We start from the raw sequence: 23,870 nt of genomic DNA on the forward strand, positions 1-23,870 counted from the left end.
GCAGTTCCTGCATAAACAGCAGAACAGCAGGTAGTATTTATTATACGAGTCTTATCGGGCATATTCCGTTACACAGGTAATACCTACCAATCTACCATCTCAGGGCTGCAGCAGCAGGTCCCAGATGTTCGTATGCCACGTGTAATCGGCCATCTTCACCTCTGAAGGTAAAAACGACGATAACATCAGGACAAAAGTTCATGACGTCGACGCCGACGGAGAAAAGGTTGAGGTCTCACGCCGTCTCGTGCGGTCCATTTAAGGAAAGTTTTTACAGAATTGTTTCCATATTTTGCCCCAACCAGGCGAAAACTTAAACTGGGATTTTCGTTCTGTTCATCTTTAAACGATTTCGCCAAAAGCACAAGTTGCTTTTTGTAAACATCCATCTGTACCTGCAATTTGCATTTCCACTGTGGGGTTCTAGATTCTGGACCATGACGTGACCTTTGGAAACTTTCCTAGATGAGGGAGGTAAAGGGGAGGGCATGATTGCTCAATTGGTATAGCGTGCTTACTTATTGGTTACGGGCCTTGTGATACGGTCCACTTGGTTACACAGACTTCCTAGTGACACAGTCCTCATGGTGACACAGTCCTCATGGTGACACAGTCCTCATGGTGACACAGTCCTCCGAGTGATGCGGTCCTCATGGTCACACAGTCCTCCGAGTGACACAGTCCTCATGGTGACACAGTCCTCCAAGTGATGCGGTCCATTCCTCTTAGTTACACAGTCTGGGTCAAGACAACATTTTGACACATTATTGTACTGTGAAGGCTAATGGAAGAAATTCGTGTCCACAACCTTCCTGCAATGATGACATTCAGGCCCAAACTATTTCGAGAAGTCTTTGACTCCATCCATCGTGGCAAGATGATAAAGATCCTATCAGCATATTGAATCCCTGATGAACTTGTGAAGGTGATTTCGAATATATATCGTGATACATTTGCCAAGGTAATCTCACCCGATGGAGAAACGCAGCTTTTCGAAATTCTAGAGTACTGCTGGGAGACATCCTTACCCCTCACCTGTTTGTCACAGTGTTTGAGTATGCACTCAATCACTATCAAAGGCAAGGAGGAGGAATTGGGGTCCCAACTAGAACAAAGAAACAGTGGAGTCAAACCAGAGGTTCTTACTGATCTCGACTTTGCTGTTGATGTAGCCTTGTTGTCAGAAGAAATTCAACAAGCTAAGCAACTTAAGAGACTCCAAACGAGTGCCGGTAAGATATGGCTAACACCGAATGTTACTAAAACTAATGTGATGGCATTCAACCAACCAGTCGAGAGAGGTCTCAATCATCCTGGTTTATGGAAGTGAAGTATGGACTCTCGCTGCGACTTGATGGATGCTATACTCAACTTCCTCGTTCAGCTTTCAATGTCCATTGGTCTGAACGTGGGAGAAATAAAGAGCTCAATGGTTCTCTTCCAAAGTTGTTGGTTAAAATAAGATCTCAGGATTGCTGGGCACTGCAACTGCAACAAAAAAGAACGTTGTTTCCAATCTTATACAGTACTCTGGACACCTAAACTTGGGTTACCATATTTGATTTTCAAAAAAAGTGGACAGAAGACAAAATATATACATTTCCATAAATAACTATATAAACTAGAGCAATGTGACTGTGTCGCCAATATGCCTCCGCATAGTCCCACAACGCGTAGATGCCCTCGTTCACTGTCCTAAAAATAAAGAAGTTTGATTTAAATCCCTTCAGCTGTTTTTAAGTATCACATTTTCACCAACCATGACAGGTTTCACATCGATCGGTGAAGCGGTTTCAGAGAAAGGGATTTTTAAAATATCGGCTTTTAAGCTAATATGGCTGCCACACCACGTGACATATGACCTTAAAAATGTACACTCTGCATATGTACAGTGTGGGTAGAGGATCACGTTTGTGAAGTTTCGTGTTCATCGGATAAGGTTCTTTATTTTTTTATTTTTTTTGTATACAAGATCGAGGCTCGTGTAAAAGCTAGCACATTAAACACACATTAGCCCTTTTTAAACACACCCTTTTACATGTAGTGAGTCCTTTCCTTTCACCAGTCCTTCAATTTTGCGAATGAGGATGATGAGTGTTGTATCCAGCACTCACACGAAACGCACTTGCTTGTAACATCAACAGTTTAATCAGTAACTTGCAACACGGCACAGCAGCCATTAGGCCACAAAAAACCCTGAGTCCTCTCAGCTCCTCCCACTCCCCAAAAACCAACCCTCACTTCCGTTTCCCATGACGTCACTGCCGTCTTCCCAACTTATGAATTATAACGTGTGAATTCCCAACATTAATTACATGTGAATTACAACATGTGAATTCCAAAAATAACATTTTCCTCCCCTTTTAAAAAACAATTGGCCAACCACATAATCCTTCATCCATGTGGGCTGTTGTTTAGCCCTTTGAGGTCGCTGAACAACTTGAGGAACCCTTGGAGGTGCAGGTATGTCTGTGCAAGCCCGTTGTCAATCACTGTTGGCTGCTGTCAGGAAAGAAGAGGAGAAATGCTCACCTGTCCTTGCCCGACTGGTGATACAGGAACCTTTCTCAAGTGATTCACATGCCATCATGATCCATCATGCAGGTGATAGGTGATTGCTTCCAATCTATGAATGATATGCAATGCGTCTGACCATCGAGGCTGTAGGTTGTTGTGAAGCCGAGGCAGCCAAACACGCACCCAGTCCAGCTCCTGCTATGTCGGTGGTCTGGCCATTTTGGACAAGTCAAACCTCAACTTCATACGCTGCTGCTGAGTCTCTACCTGCAACCGTGTCGCTGGCGATGTGGGATTACCTTTGGCAAAGCTAAGGCGATCCAGCAGGAGTTGTAGTTCCCTTCCCAGCATCAGTGACGCTGGACATACCCCTGTAGTTGTGTGCTTGGAGGCACGGAAATGCAGCAGTGTCTGCAGGAGAGCTGCTTCGAACTGCCATCCTTCGGTCAGGTAAGCACGGATGCCATTCTTTAGCGTCTGGTTGAGGCGCTCCACACCTCCATTAGCTTGAGGATGGTATACGGCTGTTTTATGTGCTTGATATCTCTCTCTGCCAGGTAAGTTGTAAAGTCAGCAGAAATGAATTGGGGCCCGTTGTCTGTGGTAATGATATCCGGGAGACCCAACCGGGCAAACAATTAATCAAGCCTTTGAATAACCGATTGAGTGGTGACTGACCCCAGCGGCAAAGCTTCAGGCCACTTTGAATGGACATCATACACCACGAGAAGGTAACGGGCATGGGCTGGTACACCATGCAGTTCTCCCATAGAGGTCCACCTGGAGATGTTTCCAAGGTGCGGATGGCCTCTGCACCGGGGATAGAGGGGCCGGAGTTGGTGGAGAGGATTTTCCGCTGAGGAGGCATGCTGTGCAATCCTTGACCATCAGTTCGATGTCGTGATCGATGGCGGGCCACCAGACAATGTCCCTGCAGTGCTGTTTAACTTTCACTACTCCAAGGTGTCCCTCATGTGCCATTTGCAAAACCTGCCCTCTAAGAGACGCTGGAATCAAGGTGCAGTGACCCCTGGCAATACAGACATCCTCCCAGCAGGATAATTCTGCCCTCACTCTGTAGTAGGGTAACAGCTCCCCTTCCATGTTGGACGGCCACCCCCTCTGATGTAGGTGCGGAGCGTGGTAAACAGAGTCATCCTGGGACCCTTTCCTAAGCAATTCCTTGGAGATGACAGTGGACAGGGGTGCCTGAAGCAGTTGCACTGGATCAGGTTCGGTGTATTTTACCTGCTGAACCGTCGATGGTGAAACCACTGCTCGACAGGTCTGCAACTTGTTCTGGCGGCCCGGCGTGAATTCTAACGTAAAACTGTACTGATTCAAACGGTCTACCCACCTGAGTAGCCGTAGTGGTTTATGTCGTGAGCCGCTGGGAGTCAAAAGTGTTGTGAGACCTTGATGGTCAGTTCGCATCGTGAAGGCTCTGCCGTAGAGGTAAAGATTCCAGCGCTCGCATGCCCAAATGCATGCCAATGCTTCCCTCTCACCCACCAAGTAGTGTGCTAACATGGGGGCAGAAGTGAGCTGATGCTTAAGCGTCTGTAGAGGGACTACATAACGTGGTCCATTCCCAAGGTACAGTGCATTCAGAAAGTATTCAGACCCCTTCACTTTTTTCACATTTTGTTATGTTGCAGCCTCATGCTGAAATCGTTGAAATTCATTTTTTCCCTCATCAATCTACACTCAATACCCCATAATGACAAAGAGAAAACAGGATTTTAGAAAATTTTGCAAATTTATTAAAAAGAAAAAACAAATATCACATTGACGTAAGTATTCATACCCTTTGCTATGACACTTGAAATTTAGCTCAGGTGCCTCCCATTTCTCTTGATCATCTTTGAGATGTTTCTACACCTTGATTGGAGTCCACCTGTGGTAAATTCAATTGATTGGACATGATTTGGAAAGGCACACACCTGTCTATATAAGGTCTCACAGATGAAAATGCATATCAGAGCAAAAACCACGCCATGAGGTCGAAGGAACTGCCTGCAGAGCTCAGAGACAGGATTGTGTCGAGGCACAGATTTGGGGAAGCCTACAAAAAATATCCCTGCTGCATTGAAGGTTCCCAAGAGCACAGTGGCCTCCATAATTCTTAAATGGAAGAAGTTTGGAACAACCAGGACTCTTCCTAGAGCTGGCCTCCCGGCCAAACTGAGCAATCGGGGGTGAAGGGCCTTGGTAAGAGAGGTGATCAAGAACCCGATGGTCACTCTGGCTGAGCTCCAGAGATCGTGTGTGGAGATGGGAGAAACTTCCAGAAGGACAACCATCACTGCAACACTCCACCGATCTGGGCTTTATGGCAGAGTGGCCAGACGGAAGCATCTCCTCAGTGAAAGACACATGAAAGCCTGAAGCTTGAAGCTTGAATGAGCTTGAAGTTTGCAAAAAAGCACCTAAAGGACTCTCAGACTGTGAGAAACAAGATTCTGTGGTCTGATGAAACCAAGATTGAACTGCTTGGTGCTTTTAATGAAAAGTATATACTTTATATAAGTTTGGCTTTATATAAGTTTAAACTTGGCTTTAAATCCAGTTTGCTGAAAACAGTGGAGCCATGGAAATATGTGGTGAGTACTTCTGCGGTGGGCAGGGGATATTTATCCAGAATGATGGCCCTGTTGACTGCCCGGAGGTCGTCACACAGTCGCAGCTCCCAAGATCTTTTTCGTGCAACAACCAGGTTTGAAAGCCAAGGAGATGCATTGATGGATTTGATGACGTCAGCGTCACAGAGGCGCTGTAGTTCGGCCGTGACCTGGTCTCGGAGGGACAGAGGCACCCTCCACAGGGGTTGAATGACCGGTGCAGCAGCAGAGTTAACCGTAGGCTGGTGTACAAAGTCGGAGATGCACCCCAGGCCTGTAAACAATGTGGGAAACGTGTGTTGCCAGGTGGCCGTGACCGGTAGGACGTCTGCACCACAGGAATCAGCCAGCCGAAAGTGAAGACTGTGGAATAAGTCCAGCCCCATCACATTGGCACCCGTTATGGTGATGTAGAAAACTGAAGGAGCAGCAGTGTGGTTTTTGTACCGCACTGGTAGGCCGACCATGCCCAGCACAGTAATGTTGGTATTGCCATAACCCGACGGAGCCACTGAAGTCTGTTTCAGGGGAATGCGTGAATTTTTTTTCCTCATAAGTTGCCTTATTTAGAATCGAAACTTTGGCGCCTGTATCAACCAGAAGCGGCTTCAAAATGTCATTCACATAACATCCACAGGTTTTGATTGAAGTAACTGGCTGGGTCACCGAGTTGATTGCGACTCGCGATGAAGTTGCTGTGTCTGATGCGGTAGCCGATAGGACGGGTGAAGAGTGGCACCACCGGGCAAAGTGGTGCAGTTTTTGGCAATTCCTACAGCACTGGCCATTTGCAGGGCACTCCGGGGGCCGGGCTGTGTGTTTGAATGATCCACAGTTAGTGCAACACCGGGAGGTATCTTGTACTTTTTGTACAGGCACTTGTGCTGTCGTATCCAAAGATGGTGCCGTGGAGGTGTCTGCCAGTGTATACGCCGCTGCTCATGCCGCTTCAATTTGCTTAGCGATATCCACTTCTTTCCCCAATGATAAATCATTAGATTCTAACAACAGGTGTGCCCTCAGCTGCATGCAAGACGTTTTTTCAATGAGCTGATCCCTTATTAACTCGTCCTGCAGTGAGTGCTCCAAATTTGCAGTGTTGTACTAGCTCTCTTAGTGTAGACACAAATTGGATCATTGACTCACCCGGCCACTGAGATCGCTGACGAAACTGAAAGCGATTGAAGAGAAGACTCTGCCGAGGCCCGAAATGTGCAGAAAGTGCATCAACAGCTGCTTGGAACGTGTCGTTTGCCGGTTCCAAAGTAGCGAAAATCCGCTGGCGTTCCACACCCAAGCAGTGTATAAGAATGGCTCGCTTACGTGGGGCCACCATGTCTTGTAAATCCAGTGCAATTAAGTACGTTTTGAACGATTGATACCATCGCCGCCATTGTACTGTGGGCTCGCCTGGGACCGGCAGGAATGGTGCAGGTGGAGGTAACGAAATATCAGCCATCCTCGTCGCCAAATGTTGTATCCAGCACTCACGTGAAATGTACTTGCTTGTAACATCAACACTTTAATCAGTAACTTGCAACACGGCACAGCAGCCATTAGGCCACAAACCCCTCCACATGTTTTTGTGAGGTCCACATGATATTGTAAATCAATCAGTAGCACCTTTAGTTGCCACAAAGACATACCTATCAGCTACATACCAAGCATTCGCCTTCCCATTCTTCTTAACCACTTCAAAAACACAGGAATTGTGTCTTTAGTTCTGCAGTGAAGTTATACTTTCAATTTGGAATTGTAAAGAAGAAAATCAAACGAAAAATCAAACAAATGTAGACGGTATAACTGTACTGACTCAAAAAGATACTGAATGAGCATGCCAATTAACACTCTCACTGTGAGCCGCAAGGTTGGACAGGAAGTGAACATGTGATGTTCGAACATATCCATTACGCCATGATGGAGTAGTACAGACTTGTACCAAGCTGTCCCAGCCGAAACATTACATAACCACATTTTATCACCATAAGAAAATGTACAAAAATGGTTTAACCATTCAAATAAGGTGAAAAGTATCCCGAATCTTAAAATTTATCCCATTGAAAATGCAAGATCAATAAAAGGGCAAATCCCAGACATTTGTAGATATTTTTTTAAAAACCCGGTCATTTGTAGAACCGGAAATTTAAGGACCGAAAATGAGGACATCTCTGGGGAAAACCAGACATATGGTAGCCCTACCTAAACATGGAAGGCCGAAGCAGGGAAGACCAGTTTCTAACTATATTGTCACATCCGTGGCCGATGAAAGCAGCCTTGGATGGATAGCCGAACAGTTAACTCCGAAGCAGCAGTTCGAAACTTGGCAGTATCTTTTTGGCACGCACGGAAGAAGAAAACCAGGGTCTTACCTGTACGACGGCACATGGGGTTAATCCGAACCCCACAACAAAGAAACAAACACCACAAATGAAATGCAACAAAAAAGGATTTAATGAAAATAAAGCATGGAAATAAAATGAATGGTGAGGTAAATCTATAATCTTACTTGAGACGTCTCCACTCAGACACGAATACGGACAAGGGGAAAGATAAAAGAAAAATAAATTGTTCTTAGTCAGCCGACACTCAGCTCCAGCCTCAAGGACTTTTGGACGCTTGGTGGTCATTCAACGGGTCCGGTCCTTTGGCGAAAGGACCGAGCATCGATGTGTCCACAATGGTGCCGGTCAACCATGTGTCAAAAACGCCCAGGTGTGGGCAAGCAAGTTCACTTCTTTGTTCCCGCCGCTAAGCGAGATGCTGCTTCCAACACCTCCGACTTTGCAAAAGTTCATACGGGCTCCGAAAGCTCTCCTCTAAACCAAAAGCGTCCGCCACCCGAAAGCGTCTGCCCGATCCCAAATCCAGCACCAGAGAGAGAGCGAGTCCACTTCTTCTTCCTTCTCTCCACGATCGCACATGAGCCAGAAACAGCCAGGGACAAAGGACAACAAGTGACTGCCCGTTACGATAGCCAGAACGAGAGAGAAAAATTATTAGAGATTATTATTATTATTATTATTACTAGGGCATGCCCGTACTATATATATATCTAAAATTATATCCCCCCCCCTATTTACATGAAATGGTTTGGTCCAAAGCGAACGGCTTGCGAGTGGTGACAATCCCCCCCCTCTATTTACATGCAATGGTTTGGTCCAAAGCGAACGGCTTCCGGAGTTTGGTAAAGCAATCGCCATCGCGTGCACAAACGCGCAGGAAAGCGAATGAATCGCAAATTCGTTTTTATTAGTGATACGAATTGAATTGGGAGAAATTGGGAGATGAATGAATTGGGAGAAATAATGCGCATAAGAAATCGAATTACGTACCGTAATGGCGGTCAGCTCGTAACGCGCTCAGCTCCGCTCGTCTCACATCGGCCACGCCTACGCAACAAAGCGTTCTGTGATTGGATGCCGGAAAGCGTGCTGCCGGACAGTCGTCACTGTCCGGAAGTTCGCAAATCGCAGTTAGGATGAATCGTTTTAATTTAATCGCAGTTTGAATTCGTTTTAAAACATAGTTTAACGGCAACATAGTTTTCCAACGTGAAATAAATGAATACGCTGTCAAATGTGCCGTCCGAGGCAGAGTCTGATCGCCACGTTCGGCACACGTGATAGCTCGCTGCTCTCTGATTGGTTGAAGCGTTTTTTGGACATATCTCGGTAAGTAATTGTCCGATTAATATGAAACCTTGAAAAGGCACATCCTCGGGTCCCCAGCAATATACCTGGCAAGTTTCAAGTATATCGGACCCGTGGTTGTCGAGAAACAGCGGTCACAGACACACAGACACACAGACACACAGACACACAGACACACAGACACACAGACACACAGACAGACACACAGAGATTGCTGGAATTATAGATAGATTAGACAACGTTCTCTAAATTATTAGAGAAATGAGAAATAATAACGAGACATTCTTCCTCTTTACTCCGATCAAACTTTCCAGCTCTTTCTGACGTCATATGACCAATCATGCATTTCGGGGGCGGGGCCCTCATGGCCCTCTTGACCGCCCACCGATTCTCTGCCTCTACTGGGCGGGGCCTTTTTCCTCAGACGGTTGGTGGAGCAAGGTTTATTGTCGATTGGCATTATCTCGGTTGTCGTGGTTTAATGGAGTGCTTGTTTGCATGGCTGGCCGAGTGAATGCAAGAACATAAGAGAAAAATCACAGGAGGCAATTACATACTGGGTATTATCCTTAAGCCGTATCTAACAAACACAAAACCACCCTCCGTGTGGTGACACATAAACAACCTTAAGCTCACGGGTTCCCTGCGTATGTACATTGAGATGTCTCCGACACGTCACATGGTCCATGCTTAAACCTATACATTCCTATCTCCATTATGGCAATTTGTCACCTACCCCCACAAACGCAACAATAACATGTTGAAGAAGGATACGGGCCTGGAGACAGGAAATGTACACAGCAATGTTTGATCAGAGGACTAGAAGCTGAGGATCAGTCATCTGAGCTCGGCCGAAGAGCCGACTGAAGAAGAAGAAGAAGAAGATTAAAGTGATTGGTTCCGAGGGAATTTTAAAAAGTTCCACAAATGAGAAACTCACAACAGTCTAAAACACACCAACATAACTTTACTACAATTTCTAAGTTTTAATTACTTGACCTGATTGGAGGCCGAAACTTTTTACAAAGCTTGATCTGGGCCTATCACAAGTTAGGAACAATTGGTGGAGGGGTCCACCACTCTGCCACAGGATACTCAATGGAAGGTTATTTGGGCGGGAATTGGTCATTTGTTCAGGGTGCTGGCGATAACTCACAACAATCCGGCCTCAACGGAAGTTAGTTGAATACTTTTCACAAAGGACATCATGAGGTCTTTTCATGTCCACCGACAACCAGTGCTGTCAGCCAGGTCTTCCGGCCGATGGCGAATACATTTTTATACATCACCCTGCAGTATACGGTATAATATAACCAGTTGTCGACCTCTCAGGGAAGATCGTGAATACCTCATTTGGATAACTTTTTGAATGGCCCAGTAAAACGGGTGGATCGTAAACTCGAAAATCATAAAACTTTGAAGGGAAATTGTAAACAGTGGAAGGGTATGATAAACACGCAGTTGGCAAGGGGGGATGGAGGGACGGGGGTTATTATTACAACATCAAATAAACAAAGTTCGCTCTCCTTATACAGTCTCACTGAGAGTTCAACACAAAGCAAGTCAATCCCCCGGCTAATCAATCAATGCATTGATCAATAAACTAGTAATAGGCGTCCACAACCATCCTTGATCTATTGTCGAATGTCTGCCGAGGCCCTACATTTTTTTTACTTCCGTCCTAACTTTTTCACTTTTATTCGCTTTGAAATTTATTTTCTCCGCAACCGCTCGAGCGATTGTCATGAAACTTTCAACAATGGAGCGCCCACCCATGGATAATCTTTTACCGGAGCTGCATGATGATTGGATGGAAAAGGCGGCCGGCATTCCAAAAAGTCTGTTTTCTGTAGGCATGGGTTGCAGGGTGTTTCGCGGATCAGGAACAAACGGACTCGGCCTCGCCTCGCTCGACCTCGGCCGACTAACCGCTGCTTCTGCGATGGGGAGGTGAAAACCAACAAGACACACATTCCAGAGCACACAGTGATTCCGATGGAGGATATAAAACTGCAAGAGACCATGAATCCAGAGATCAATGAAGTTCAGTCTCCATGTCCAATGTGTATTTTAAGTCATGTACATTAAAGACCAAGTGGAATCATCTAAAAATGGGTAGGCGGCTGTGTTTGGTGGATGTACTAATTACAGGGATACGGCACCGTCACTGGGTATAACTGTGCCCATGTGCTGTGTAGTTGAAATGGGGAGATGTGAAGAGACTTTGACAAGGATGGTGAATAAACCTACCTTAGCTAAAATGAAAAAAATTAACCTACCTACGTAACAATTGCTGCAACGTCACAAACAGCACGAGAGAAACACCGCCCGTGTAAAGCACCGACATCAGACACGTGGGTTATAGATCAGAGGAAAGTAGAGCGAGACGGACAGATAGACGCACAGAGTTGTGTCCGAGGCGGCGCATGCTCTCGCAGACGAGCACGCGATGTCCCGAGGGAGGCTCCGTGCTGTGACTTTTAAAAAGTTTTATTGTCCTTGGCAAGTTTTTCGTGAGCGCGGACGATCCGCGCCAGCTTGAGGGATATGGTGTGGATCGCCCATGACACATTGTTCACTGGTTGTTTACCATTGTTATTCAGATTATGAAACTGCTCGGGGATGATATCTGGTTGTTGTTATTATTATTATTATCATGGGAGAGTAGAAGTGAGGGCTAGAATTTCCAACTTTTTATTTATTTTTACAATGATGGAGGAGATTGAGCATAAGGCATATGTGGGACAAAAACATTAATAGACATCAGTGTACTTTACCATAAATTACAACACAAGGATATTAGTAGACGATGGACAAAGACATATGGTTATGGGATATGAACCTGCGTTACCTAGCATCATGACCCAGGAGTTCAGATGGGAACAGACAGTGGATCTTCTTTTTGCGCACCATGTTCGAGCCAAAGAGGCGATTCTGCCGAAGCAGGTTCTTTAGCAACAGTTGCAATCATGGATGGATCGCCACTCCGATACTCGACTGAGGAGACAAGAATTTGTCATTTGCTCAGGGTGATGGCGATAGCTCTAGCTCGGCTCATTTTTGGTATGAACACCATGGAATATTTAATGTCCTCAACGTTTGGCCTAGTTTTTTGTATGCAGCATTGAGGCTTGTGGAGCTGAGACACAGAAGGGATCAGGACGTTACTGAACGAAAAGAACAGTAGAAAGAGGGAGGGCAAGGAGACATAAACTGACAGCAGGGTTGAGGGACAACCTAGAGGAAAATATTGTCGTGTTCACCGGGATTAACACCCCTGGGTGACGGATGGCCGACCGAGCTTTAACTCCGAGGCGTACCCAAACTATGGCGGCTCCTTTTACATGCGGGTGGTCCACTTTTTATGGTGGGGTGGAGGGTCACAAGGCTCACCTGCACGGCCAGACGCGAAGCGGGTTTTCCGAACCACCAACAAATAAACAGGACAGACCACAAGGGATTGAAAATGCAACAAATAATGAGTTTAAAAAAACGAAATGCCAGGATGACAGAACTGTTCGGTAAAACGAAATCCTATATTGAGACGTCTCCATACGGACTCGTATACAACACAAGGGGGAAACGAAAGTAAAAGTAAATAATGTTTCTGCTGGCCGGCACTTAACTCTGGCCTCTACAAGCACTTGGTGGTGTCGCCTGCACGGGAAACGCACAAGATGGTGCAGAGTCGCGCTCGTAGCCTGTCACCGGCATGAGGCAAGCAGACAGGATAGCCTCTTTACGATGGGAGTTGCTCCGATGTTTCTCTCAGGCGCACAGCACGAAGCCAGTTCAAGGAACAGCCAAAAATGCGCCAGCTCACCACACAGCCAGCACCAGAGAGACAGGGAAGTGCGACCACTCGTACCAATCACCCGGGCCGAGAGAGAGAGAGAGAGAGAGAGAGAGAGAGAGAGAGAGAGAGCGCAAGTGCATCCGCCTGCGACCAAGCCCAAAACGAGAGAGAGAAATGGCGGTCGCTTCGCCTTTTTGCTCGTGCTGGAATGTTCTATGATGACGTCACGCGTGCGTGAATCAACGAGTGCCATCGCATCGTTCTATGGCCATGACCAATCATCACCTTTCGGGGAGGGGCCTCACGGCCCTTCTTGCCACCTCTTGAGATGACTTGGCGGGTGGCGTCAGTGGTAGTGTTTGAATGTCCGGATCCGGTCAGCGGTTGTGTGGTTTATTTAGTGTAGGTGCGGATTGCATGGCTGATGTTGCGTGTGTCATAAGGAACGAAGGGAAAAACCACAGAGGCAACTACATACAGGGAAAGTTACCTTATACCCTAACTAATTAGCATAGCTCCACTGTACACCATGGACGAGAGCCCCTGAGGGATCGGTGGGAATGGTCATGTGGATTTACAAAACTCAAACTCGCACCATTCCCTGATTAATGGAATGTAAACTATAGCAAATGAGGCCACAGAGTACTTGAGAGATTCCGTGCAAGGACTTGAATATCCATTTGTAGATCCTTTTTGATGTCTTGATCTGCTCAGCATTAGACCTTTGGAAGGGCTGGCTTGTGTATAGGAAAACGCTTGACCATAACACAGGCCATTCCTCTGAGAACTTCAGGAATGTGGGGCGGAGGGTTAATCGAGAACCAAAGGTCAAATGTCAAGTACATGATCAATTGTTATTTGTCCTATTGGATGAAGGCTGTCGTCATGAGAGCTTTCGTTTGACCTTAATGAACGTATAGTGACGATTTTTGACAACATTAGGGAGATGTCAGGGGTTATAAGTGCAAATGTTACATCAAAAATGTTAAAAGGCATTGCGGCTGAAACAAGACTGTGAACAAAACAAGACGGTATTAACAATGTAAAGCTTTAGCGGGGTACATAGATCTCGGTAGATCTCAGAATGAACGATCTATATGCAAGTAGATCTGCGCTCAGACACCCTACGCGCGCTCTGTGACGCTCGAATCAGCACTACGCTGAATATAGTGTGCAGGTACGAATCCCGTAAGTACTGTGGATCGATTTCTTCCTCGTCTGAGCAGGAATGAGGTCGTCGAATGCTGGTCGTGCACGTGAAAAACATCCTTTGGGTTCTGTTGTTCCCAATACCTACAACAAGGTAATCCACTAAAAGTGTAACACGTGATGTCAAGTACAGGTATGAACAACGCGGTGAAAGTACCTGCTCAGAGCACAGCTCAATCCGGTTGGGGAAGGAACGACACGTGTCACTTAATTGAAAAAAAAAATGAACGAATTATGGAAAGATTGATGTGTAAATACACAGAGAACAAACGTAAATATCAATGTAAAAATCGAAGTGCAACAGAAACACGAAGTCTAAAGAGTCAAGAGGATCACAGGGTTCACCCACGCGTGCAGATCCGCTCCTTGAAACGCGCTCCGAGCGTGACGTCACTATCGAGGGGGCGGGGCGTGCACATGGAACTGCAACTGGCGCGCGCGCGGAGCGACAGAGAGCGAGACCGGGAGAGGGGGAGAGCAAGCAAGGAGCGAACTTTACGGCTTCCTTGATTTACAGTGAGCACATAACCGTTACATACCCTCCCCCGATGCGAAGCGGTATTCCAAACGTGGCAGCTCATCCAAGCCCCGCATTTTAGGACAAACGCACAACTGCGCAAGCGCCGCCGCTACATTGATGTTACCGGAGCAGTTTGTCTTGAGAACTGGCGATTCCACGGGAGACGGACAAAAGCAAGCGGGGGAGCTGGAGGAAGCGCTGAGTGGAGCGACGTGGTGACGATGCAGAGCACTCTGCCACCTCCGAGGCTCGCACATGGAGACTGCTTCGTAGACTTCGAGGTGCTGCGTCCGGGACACGAGTCACGTCGCCGGAGCTGCTGCACCAGCGGCCGAGGATCCTCGGGTTCGTGCGTCCTCCTGCTGCTCCTGCTGCTCCTGCTGCCCGCGCTCGCTACTTTGGGATTCTTCCTCTTCCAGGTCCGCCAGGACATGATCCGGCTGAACAAGGTACACAATCATGACAATGTAATATGCTTTACCAATTCTATTGCTTGTTCTCGTATGTTCTTCCAATTGCTACCTTTTATCTCACTTACGTATTTTATTGGCAATTGCCTGATCACTATGACGTCACATTAATTGCATTTCGGGTTCAAAATAAAATAAAACTGAACGCTAACCCCAGACTGGTTGTTGGGGTTCAAGTTTGCAATATTACACCACGTGACCATATTGTAATATCACGTGACCATGTTGTAATATCACGTGAGCAGTGTTTTCCTTCGATAAGGGGAGTGGGAGGGGAGGAAGGGGAGGGGAGGAAGGAAGGGGAGGGGAAGAAGGGGAGGGGGAGGGGAGGAAGGGGAGGGGGGGGGAAGAGACACCAACCTGAATGGTATTAACAATTGATTCAATCTGAAATGATCTCTCAGCTGTGTAGTCTGGGTTCGATTCCCGACCCGAATATAAACTATCGGATTGGTACTTTACACGGAGTGTGTTCCATGACGTAGTCCTTCAGAAGGGAAGTCCCGTCTGCTGGCATTAGTAGGTGGACGTGAAAGATCCCTCGGAGTCTTTCGTGAAGAGGAGGCGAATTATCGCCGGCATCCTGTACAAATTACAAGTACCTGCCCGAATCACCTTTGGTCATCGAACGTCAGTCCTGCCCAGCCGGTTCCTGAAACACTTGGGCCAAAAACATTCCCCGCTCAACCCCACGAGTACATAGGAATAATTGGCACCTTTAAATAAGTAGTCATGGTAGTAGTAGGTAGTCGTAGTAGTATTTAGTCATATTACTAGTAGGTAGTAGTAGTAGTAGTAGTATTACTGGTAGTAGTAGTATTGGTAGTATTAGTATTACTGGTAGTATTGGTAGTGGTATTACGAGTAGTAGTGGTAGTAGTATTACCAGTAGTTGTGTATTGCTAGTAATAGTAGTAGTAGTAGTATTGCTAGTAATAGTAGTGCTATTACTGGTATTAGTAGTAGTATTATTGGTAGTTGTTGTATTGCTAGTAATAGTAGTATTTCTGGTGGTAGTATTATCAGTAGTTGTATTGCTAGTAATAGTAGAAGTATTACTGTTAGTAGTGGTAGTATTGGTAGTAATAGTGGTATTACTGGTAGTAGTATTGCTAGTAATAGTAGTAGTATTACCAGTAGTTCTATTGCTTGTAATAGTAGTTGTATTACTGGTAGTAGTGGTATTATTGGTAGTAATAGTAGTATTGCTGGTAGTAGTATTGCTAGTAATAGTAGTATTACTGGTAGTAGTATTGCTAGTAATAGTAGTATTACTGGTCACAGTATTGCTAGTAATAGTAGTATTACTGGTTGTAGTATTGCTAGTAATAGTAGTATTACTGGTAGTAGTATTGCTAGTAATAGTAGTATTACTGGTAGTAGTATTGATAGTAGTAGTATTACTGGTAATCATGGTATTAATAGTAGTATTACTGCTAGTTGTGGTATTATTCGTAGTAATTGTAGTATTACTGGTAGTAGTGGTATTATTGGTAGTAATTGTAGTATTACTGGTAGTAGTGGTATTATTGGTAGTAATAGTAGTATTACTGGTAGTAGTATTGGTAGTAATAGTAGTATTACTGGTAGTAGTATTGATAGTAGTAGTATTATTGATAGTAATAGTAGTATTACTGGTAGTAGTATTGCTAGTAATCGTAGTATTACTGGTAGTAGTATTGATAGTAGTAGTATTACTGGTAATCATGGTATTAATAGTAGTATTACTGGTAGTTGTATTATTCGTAGTAATTGTAGTATTACTGGTAGTAGTGGTATTATTGGTAGTAATTGTAGTATTACTGGTAGTAGTGGTATTATTGATAGTAATAGTAGTATTACTGGTAGTAGTATTGGTAGTAATAGTAGTATTACTGGTAGTAGTATTGATAGTAGTAGTATTATTGATAGTAATAGTAGTATTACTGGTAGTAGTATTGCTAGTAATCGTAGTATTACTGGTAGTAGTATTGCTAGTAATAGTAGTATTACTGGTAGTCGTATTGCTAGTAATAGTAGTATTACTGGTTGTGGTATTGCTAGTAATAGTAGTATTACTGGTTGTAGTATTGCTAGTAATAGTAGTATTACTGGTAGTAGTATTGGTAGTAATAGTAGTATTACTGGTAGTAGTATTGATAGTAGTAGTATTACTGGTAATCGTGGTATTAATGGTAGTAATAGTAGTAGTATTACTGGTAGTAGTATTGATAGTAGTAGTATTATTGATAGTAATAGTAGTATTACTGGTAGTAGTATTGCTAGTAATCGTAGTATTACTGGTAGTAGTATTGCTAGTAATAGTAGTATTACTGGTAGTAGTATTGCTAGTAATAGTAGTATTACTGGTTGTGGTATTGCTAGTAATAGTAGTATTACTGGTTGTAGTATTGCTAGTAATAGTAGTATTACTGGTAGTAGTATTGATAGTAGTAGTATTACTGGTAATCGTGGTATTAATGGTAGTAGTATTGATAGTAGTAGTATTACTGGTAATCGTGGTATTAATGGTAGTAATAGTAGTAGTATTACTGGTAGTAGTCATAGTAGTAGTCGTGCACTTGTTATAATGTCATGGACTTCTTTAACACTCTCACATTACACCGTGTATGGATGAATCCATCATTTTCAATGAGGGCTGATCAAAAAGTCTGTGCCACAACATGAACGTGCAGAACTTAAATCGAATGATTTCCCAGTGAACCAGTCGAAATGTTATTTCCAGTGAATTACATTGTCAGACCACCGACTTAATGATCACCCCTTGTATCAATCACTTGTGTTGCCCTCGCGTGATGCGGGGAGTAGGTTCGAGAATGATCTCGTGAAATCGGCATTTGCGATCGAAACATAAAGCACATTTTGATATTGCATTTGATAAAGAAAGTCTGAGCAGCTTACATACAGGTAACTGGCATATCAGTAAACACCTGAATCCTCTCTGTTCTGTATCGCAGACTATTCCGTTCGAAATCCGAGAGCAAGTGCGGAGAGAAATGAGTGGTGAGTGAGGCAACGTGCGGGTGACTGGAGGCAAAATTTGGGACAATACGACCAACCACATCCATTGGTTAAAATGTTAAATGATGAAAGCAAAACACCTTCCCATCTAATTTTCCTTCCAATTGAGCCCGTGACTCGAGCAGATGCTTGATATTCGAGCAAAATAGAATCCAGTGCCATGTTGTTAGAAACTTCCCATGGAATAGACGACATTAGCCGATAGTCATGGGGATCAAGTGCAAGTGTCTTACCTGTACGATGCCGTTGACTTTGACATCCTGGTGTGTCGGTAAAAATTGTGGTGCGTCACGAACTGATTTTGTACCAAAGTGTTGGTGTTGTCCGATCTGTGGTTGTGACGTGCAGAATTACAAGTGGAACCGTTTCAGGAGCTTCGGGCTGATGGTAGTCGGCGGACGTCCAACAAGCCTTCGGCGCATTTTACGGGTGAGAGGATTCATTAATTTACCTGTCGAATGTAACGGTCGGTTTGGAAATTTTGTAACTGGGTGAAACTTGTAACTGGGGTGGGTAACACTGGGCTGGGTTATAACTGGGTTGTAACTGGGTTATAACTGGGTAACACTGGGCGTGGCCGCACGAGGGTGAAATTTGAAGAGACGACATTCCAAGCGGTAGTGGGGTTGGAGAGGATGGATTTGATGTGCCAGTAGTACGAGGCCTCAAAGCGGCATGGAAAACGCATCGGAACGGTAGTCGTACCGGATTGCCATTGCCGGATTAGAGTTGGGCCCGGAATCTAATTTGTATGCGAGCGTGGCTGTTATTGCCAGAAAAATGTTTGTTTGCCCTAATTCTTTTTCTTTTTAGGGATCATAGTCATTGTATGCACAGTAAGGCCTTTTACCACACAAGGATCACATACCAAAGAAAATATCTTGGAGGAAGGGGTGTGCAAATTTCTTCACGGTCGGCAACTACAGTCGGTATAATGCAAACTGATCTCACCGAACCACAGGTAGCTGCGCAGCTAGAGCTACCGGCCACACCATTACGAAGCGAGATCTTCCCCCGAGCTCACTGTTGGTGGGAGACGTTGGGAGGCAGCGAGTCTTCGGGCGACCGGCCATCCCACCCTCCCGGCGTAGTCTGTCCGCACGTGCTGACTCACTCCCACACAGCACGAGAATGACTTGGCAACTTTGAACGTTTTGCTGCAGATGGTAGGAGATGTGATAAAAGGGAGGGGGTGGGATAGAGAGCAGTGAGTGTGAGGGATGGAATAAAGAGGGAATGGAAAGGAATAGGAGAGGGAAATTGGGGCAATTCTCACCACATGGTGAGTTGGCAACATCAGAATGGAATTTACAGTTTCCATGATGATACAACTGCAGTTATGGTAGAAAAGAAAGCGGGAATGTGATTCGTTAATCACTTAAAGTTTAAGAAAACCCATTCCAATAGTTGCATGACATGCGATTGTCGTGGAAAAAAAATCTCGCATCGATCTGCAAAAAGATTCGTAACTGCTTTGCAACTGGGAACAACGTCTAGGAACGTTTGGACCCAGACATGGAGGGTTGGCTGCAGGATAGCCGTCGCTCTACCATCACTAGCCGTTGATGGACGTTACATACTCCACCATGTCTTTCACAAAAGGGGGTAGGGGGGCGAGCTATCACCGGCACCCTGAACAAATTCCTGCCCAAATCACCTTCAGTCAAACTTAAACTTTGGTCATCTGGTTCAGGAAATAATTGGCTCAAAAACGATCCCCGAGCCTACCCCAAAAGGTGGGAATAGTTGGGGCTGCCACTGTAATAGTAGTAGGTTGCTGTAGTAGGTTCGAGCAACTTTGTATATTAGGGTGAGCCCCCCTTTCACGTCCTCCAACCCCCACCCCTCTCCCCCCCAGCTCAGAAGAAATTCCTATTTTGGGGGGCAACCCTCCCTCCAAAGACTTCCTTAGACCTGGATTTTTAAAAATGCCGTGAACAAACGTTGGTACCTCCCAGGTGATGAAGGTTGTGGTCAAGTTTCATCGAAATTGTGTGTAGTTTCAGAGAAAAAAGCAAATTCCTATTTTAGGGGGGGGGGGGGGGGGTCAAACCTGGACCCATGTTGAGCCCCTGTAAAACCCCCCTTAGACTTAGATTTTCTTAGTGCCATGAACAATCTTCGGTACATCACGTGTCATGAAGGTTGTGGTCAAGTTTCATCGAAATAGTGTGTGTAGTTTCTGAGGAAAAAGCAAATTCATATTTTGGGGGTCAAAACTGGATCCACTTTGACCCCGGTAGACCCCTTCGATCCCGATTTTTTTTAATGCCGTGAACAAACTATTCACAACATAACAAATATCATTTGTGCCCAAATTTGTCACAATCGCATCAGCAGTTTCGGAGAAGTTGCAAGTGTTTACGGACGTATGTTTACGGACGCACCATCACATAAGTTCCCTGGAACTACGTTCCAGGTGAGCTAATAATTTGTCATGCACTGCTTTACATTTCCTCCTATACAAAACGAGACACAATGAAATGTTTGGGTCAAGACCCTCGACCAAACCCTCCAAAATGACTGTTACATTTGGAACAGGTGAGTCGAGAGGCCTAGGAGTTTGATTTGATAAGTATGATTCTTTACTTAGGTCTTAGTTTCTCACTCAAACTTCCCTACATTATCGGCTTCACGTTGAATACTCAAATGTTTTGGTAGAAAGATGTCAGACTTCCTTCAAAGCATGGCTCAATTGGAGTGAAGGGCAATACCATTATCCCGGTGAATAATGGAGGATACCTTGAGATTTGTTTAATGTACTGATTTTGTTTTTGAGTAAAATTTAAATGAAACCCTAAAAAAGAAAGATGGTTATAATCGGGAATTTGACTCTGAACATTGAGCACCTTGTGCTGAACCTGGATTCTTAGAATAGTGAGGCAGGAGGGAGTGGGAGAGTGGGGCCTAAATTGAGAACATTAAAACTTGGAAAAGGAGAGGAGAGGGAGATAGGCAGGTGAATAGAGGTTAGGGGTGGGTGGAGTAAAGGAGAAAAAGTATGTGAGGAGATAGGAGTGAGGAGAGGGAAGGAAAGGGGGCAGGTAAGGAGCAGTGGAGAAGGGGCGGTCGTGGGCGAGTCAGAAATGTAGCCATATTTGCCAAAAGTAACAAACAGATTGATCCAAGGACTGTCCATCATCAATTCTACACAGCAGAAATGGATATTTGTCTGTTCTCCGACAGCCTTTTGGCCAATTTCGACCAAACTTGGCATTTATAATCAGAGGCCCCCAGCGGGGAGGAGGAGGGGGTGGACTAAGGGGGTCGGCGTCACAATCCCCCAATGGAGGAATGCAGGGTTTTCATGATAATAATTAAAACTCTCACTGACGGTCAAAAGGGTATAATGTGCAGCTGTATAAACGGTCGCTCAATAGCAAGATTAACTGGAATCGTCAAATGGATCAAAGGTGTCAACAGAGTTTCGAGCGACAGCTTCGTAATTCGGGCAAAGCACAAAGGCCTAAAAAAGACAAGCTTTAAAAACAATGGGAAATGCGCACGTCATCATGTCCAGCGTAAACTTTCTGAGACCATATATATTTTAAGATACATACATGTATACCTCGTCTATATCTCATACTTCATCCCTATACCTGTGCGGCGCATGCGCACATTTGCTAGTACGCATACAAAATCAACAGTTCAGGTGAAGTAAAAGTGGCGTTGCTAGGTGTGGTTATCGTAAAACCTCACGTCACAAGGATGAGTGTCAAAGTGAGCCCCTCTTCCCAAAAGGGTCCTCCATTTTCTTTGGCAGTGGTGTAAGAGAACGAATTGCTCTTCGGGCCACGAAGCCCCTTCAAGTATCACTTTCCTGGCCTAATGGCGCGGATTTGGACAAACAGGAGTGGGTGGAGGAGCAGTAATTGTGATATTGTACGAACACCAACACACACCTACTCCTCTTAGAAATATATCGTAGGATTTTCACCTTCCACCACCGAGTGCATGCAGACGGGACATCTCGTTTAAAATCTCTCCTGAATGATAATGAGCTCTGTGACACATTGTTGTGTCTGCAGAGAATTGGAAAAAAGACGTTGTTGTTGTTGTTGTTGAATCCCATTGTTTTCAGCAATTGAATCCAGCCTATGTAACTCCAAAGAAGGTTTGTTACTGCTGTGCTCTCCTCACTGTCCCGCTCCAAAATAATATCAGCAATATTCATCGATCGGCTTGCTTATTGACAAAGGTAGTTGAAGTGCTTTGAACCTTGTTTTATGGAGCTTGACACTTCTTTTCCCCCATTCATGTCGAACAGCCCCCATTAGAAGCACAGAACTACCAGCCAGACCCACCAAGCTGGATTGGGACTCGAGCCTTGGAAATTCGTTTATGCGTAACGGAGTCGCCTACCACCATGGAGACGTCACAGTGCCAAAAGAGGGCCTGTACTTCATCTACTCACAGGTATTCTTCAGGAGCCAGGAGTGTGACAGGTCCCCCCTGTACGGCGTGGACCACGGTGACAACATCCTGATACACTCGGTGTATCGACATTCTCGTGCTTATGATCAGCCGGAGGCTCTCATGGAAGGCATGAAGTTTCAGTGCAGTGACGACAACAATCGGTCCCGGACATGGTACGGCTCCAACTATCAGGCGGGCCTGTTCTACCTGCAGGCCGGGGACCAATTGTGGGTCCACGTCTCAGATGCGAGCTTGATCGTTGCACGTGGAGAGAAAACCTACTTTGGCCTTTTCATGGTTTGAACTCACACAAAATTGGAATTCAAGAAATGGGAAAGAGAAAGCTCCCTTCTCCTGCTGAGGCCTGCTAAGATGTAGGCGACAAACGTTAAAGTCGGAGGAGCTTCCGAGGCTTGATGGTTTACAGTGATAGCTCAGTAATCACACAGCCTTGTACATGATGAGGCTTAGGCTTGAGTTGCACCCAGCTGAGCTGCTGGTCCAAATGAACCTTAACCCCTCAGACATGACCTGCCTGCAGAGCAGCTATGATGCTGGCTGGACACCATTGTGGAGCAACAGTGATGGCGTGGCAAAACACCTGTTCATTACACTCCGTTTTGGAGATGAGGAAATGGAGTTCAGAAGAAAGACGAACATACAACTGCAGAAACCATTTTGACAAGCTACAATGACGTGTCTGCTAGGATACCGATCCTTACACGTACAAGGTACTACCGTGGCTTCGTGTCACCTGAAAAGAAAAAGAAAGATCTTCCGTCATTTATTACTCGTAGTAGAGTGTATTTCATTAATAAGCGACGATTCTTAAATTGGACGTCTCTGGTGCATTCTCAACAAAAACGTGCTGTTTTATTCGTCTTATTCTTGCTGCGTTTTGGTCATTTAATGGACATGAGCAGAGAAGTGACGGGAATGAAATGTGGAATACCAAAATGATCCCGTCCGAGGGCATCTCGCAGCAAAAGGGTCGTTCGTTGTTGCTCCGGCTAATCTCGAACAACGCCGTGTATATTTAATGGTAAGTTATTGTTGTTGAGGTACTATTGTACACACAGAGGATAACAGATTGAAACTCGAGCGGACGGGGTTTACGGCATACATGTTCTTGCCCGTTAATGCAACGCAAGATCGATTTTAATTCAATTGGAAATGATTCAACGTTGCCTCTTCCAAACGCACCAGCGGATTGTAAAGGGCCAGTCTCTCGCAGTCTCTTTTGCATGTCTACGAGACATACAGTGTGGCCATTCAGTCATTGATTATGCCTGTTGTGCATCTCATAAACGGTGTGTATGTGTGTGTGTGTGGTATGTGTGTGTGTGCACTGTACAATTGTAAATGACTTAAAGATGCCTTCTCTTTCAATAAATCTTATCTGTGGGATGCATTTTGTGCGTCTTGTATGGCGATTTGGTGCATTCTATTTCAGGTTCAACAAGCAGTCATCCCATGTCGAAGGCTTCTGAGCATCGGTCACACCAACCCATGATAATGCTCCCTGTTAAAACATCCCACCTCCCCTCGCCTCCCTCCCCACCTTCATAACCCACTCTCTGTGAGCGTTCCAAGCAACCGGCACACATTCCCTCTAACACAGGGTGTCGTGTGAACACTGGAGCCAAATGG

At 45.2% G+C, this 23,870-nt stretch overlaps 1 protein-coding gene and 1 long non-coding RNA gene across 3 annotated transcripts; one reads left to right on the forward strand and one right to left on the reverse strand.

Annotated features, from left to right (window-relative positions):
- Window positions 1-7,571: 7,571 nt before the first annotated feature.
- Window positions 7,572-14,553, reverse strand: LOC137438907 (uncharacterized). Of its 2 annotated transcripts, XR_010986817.2 has the most exons (4): window positions 14,438-14,553; window positions 10,579-10,725; window positions 9,026-9,651; window positions 7,572-8,162 (listed from the first exon to the last, which is right to left on the reverse strand). It is a non-coding gene; the product is annotated as an uncharacterized LOC137438907 (long non-coding RNA). The 2 variants fall into 2 exon arrangements; XR_010986816.2 differs by lacking the exon at window positions 9,026-9,651 and having other exon boundaries at window positions 7,572-8,038.
- On the forward strand, window positions 14,212-23,631 carry LOC137438906 (tumor necrosis factor). Its single transcript, XM_068134376.2, has 4 exons — window positions 14,212-14,762; window positions 17,741-17,786; window positions 18,153-18,233; window positions 22,072-23,631. Exons 1-4 carry the CDS (start codon window positions 14,535-14,537, stop codon window positions 22,521-22,523), a joined length of 807 nt encoding a protein of 268 aa, XP_067990477.2. The 5' UTR covers window positions 14,212-14,534; the 3' UTR covers window positions 22,524-23,631.
- The last annotated feature ends 239 nt before the right edge of the window (window positions 23,632-23,870 follow it).

The sequence above is a fragment of the Myxine glutinosa genome, chromosome 13 (genome assembly GCF_964187855.1).
Source record: "Myxine glutinosa chromosome 13, kmMyxGlut1.1, whole genome shotgun sequence".
NCBI classification, from domain to species: Eukaryota; Metazoa; Chordata; class Myxini; order Myxiniformes; family Myxinidae; genus Myxine; species Myxine glutinosa.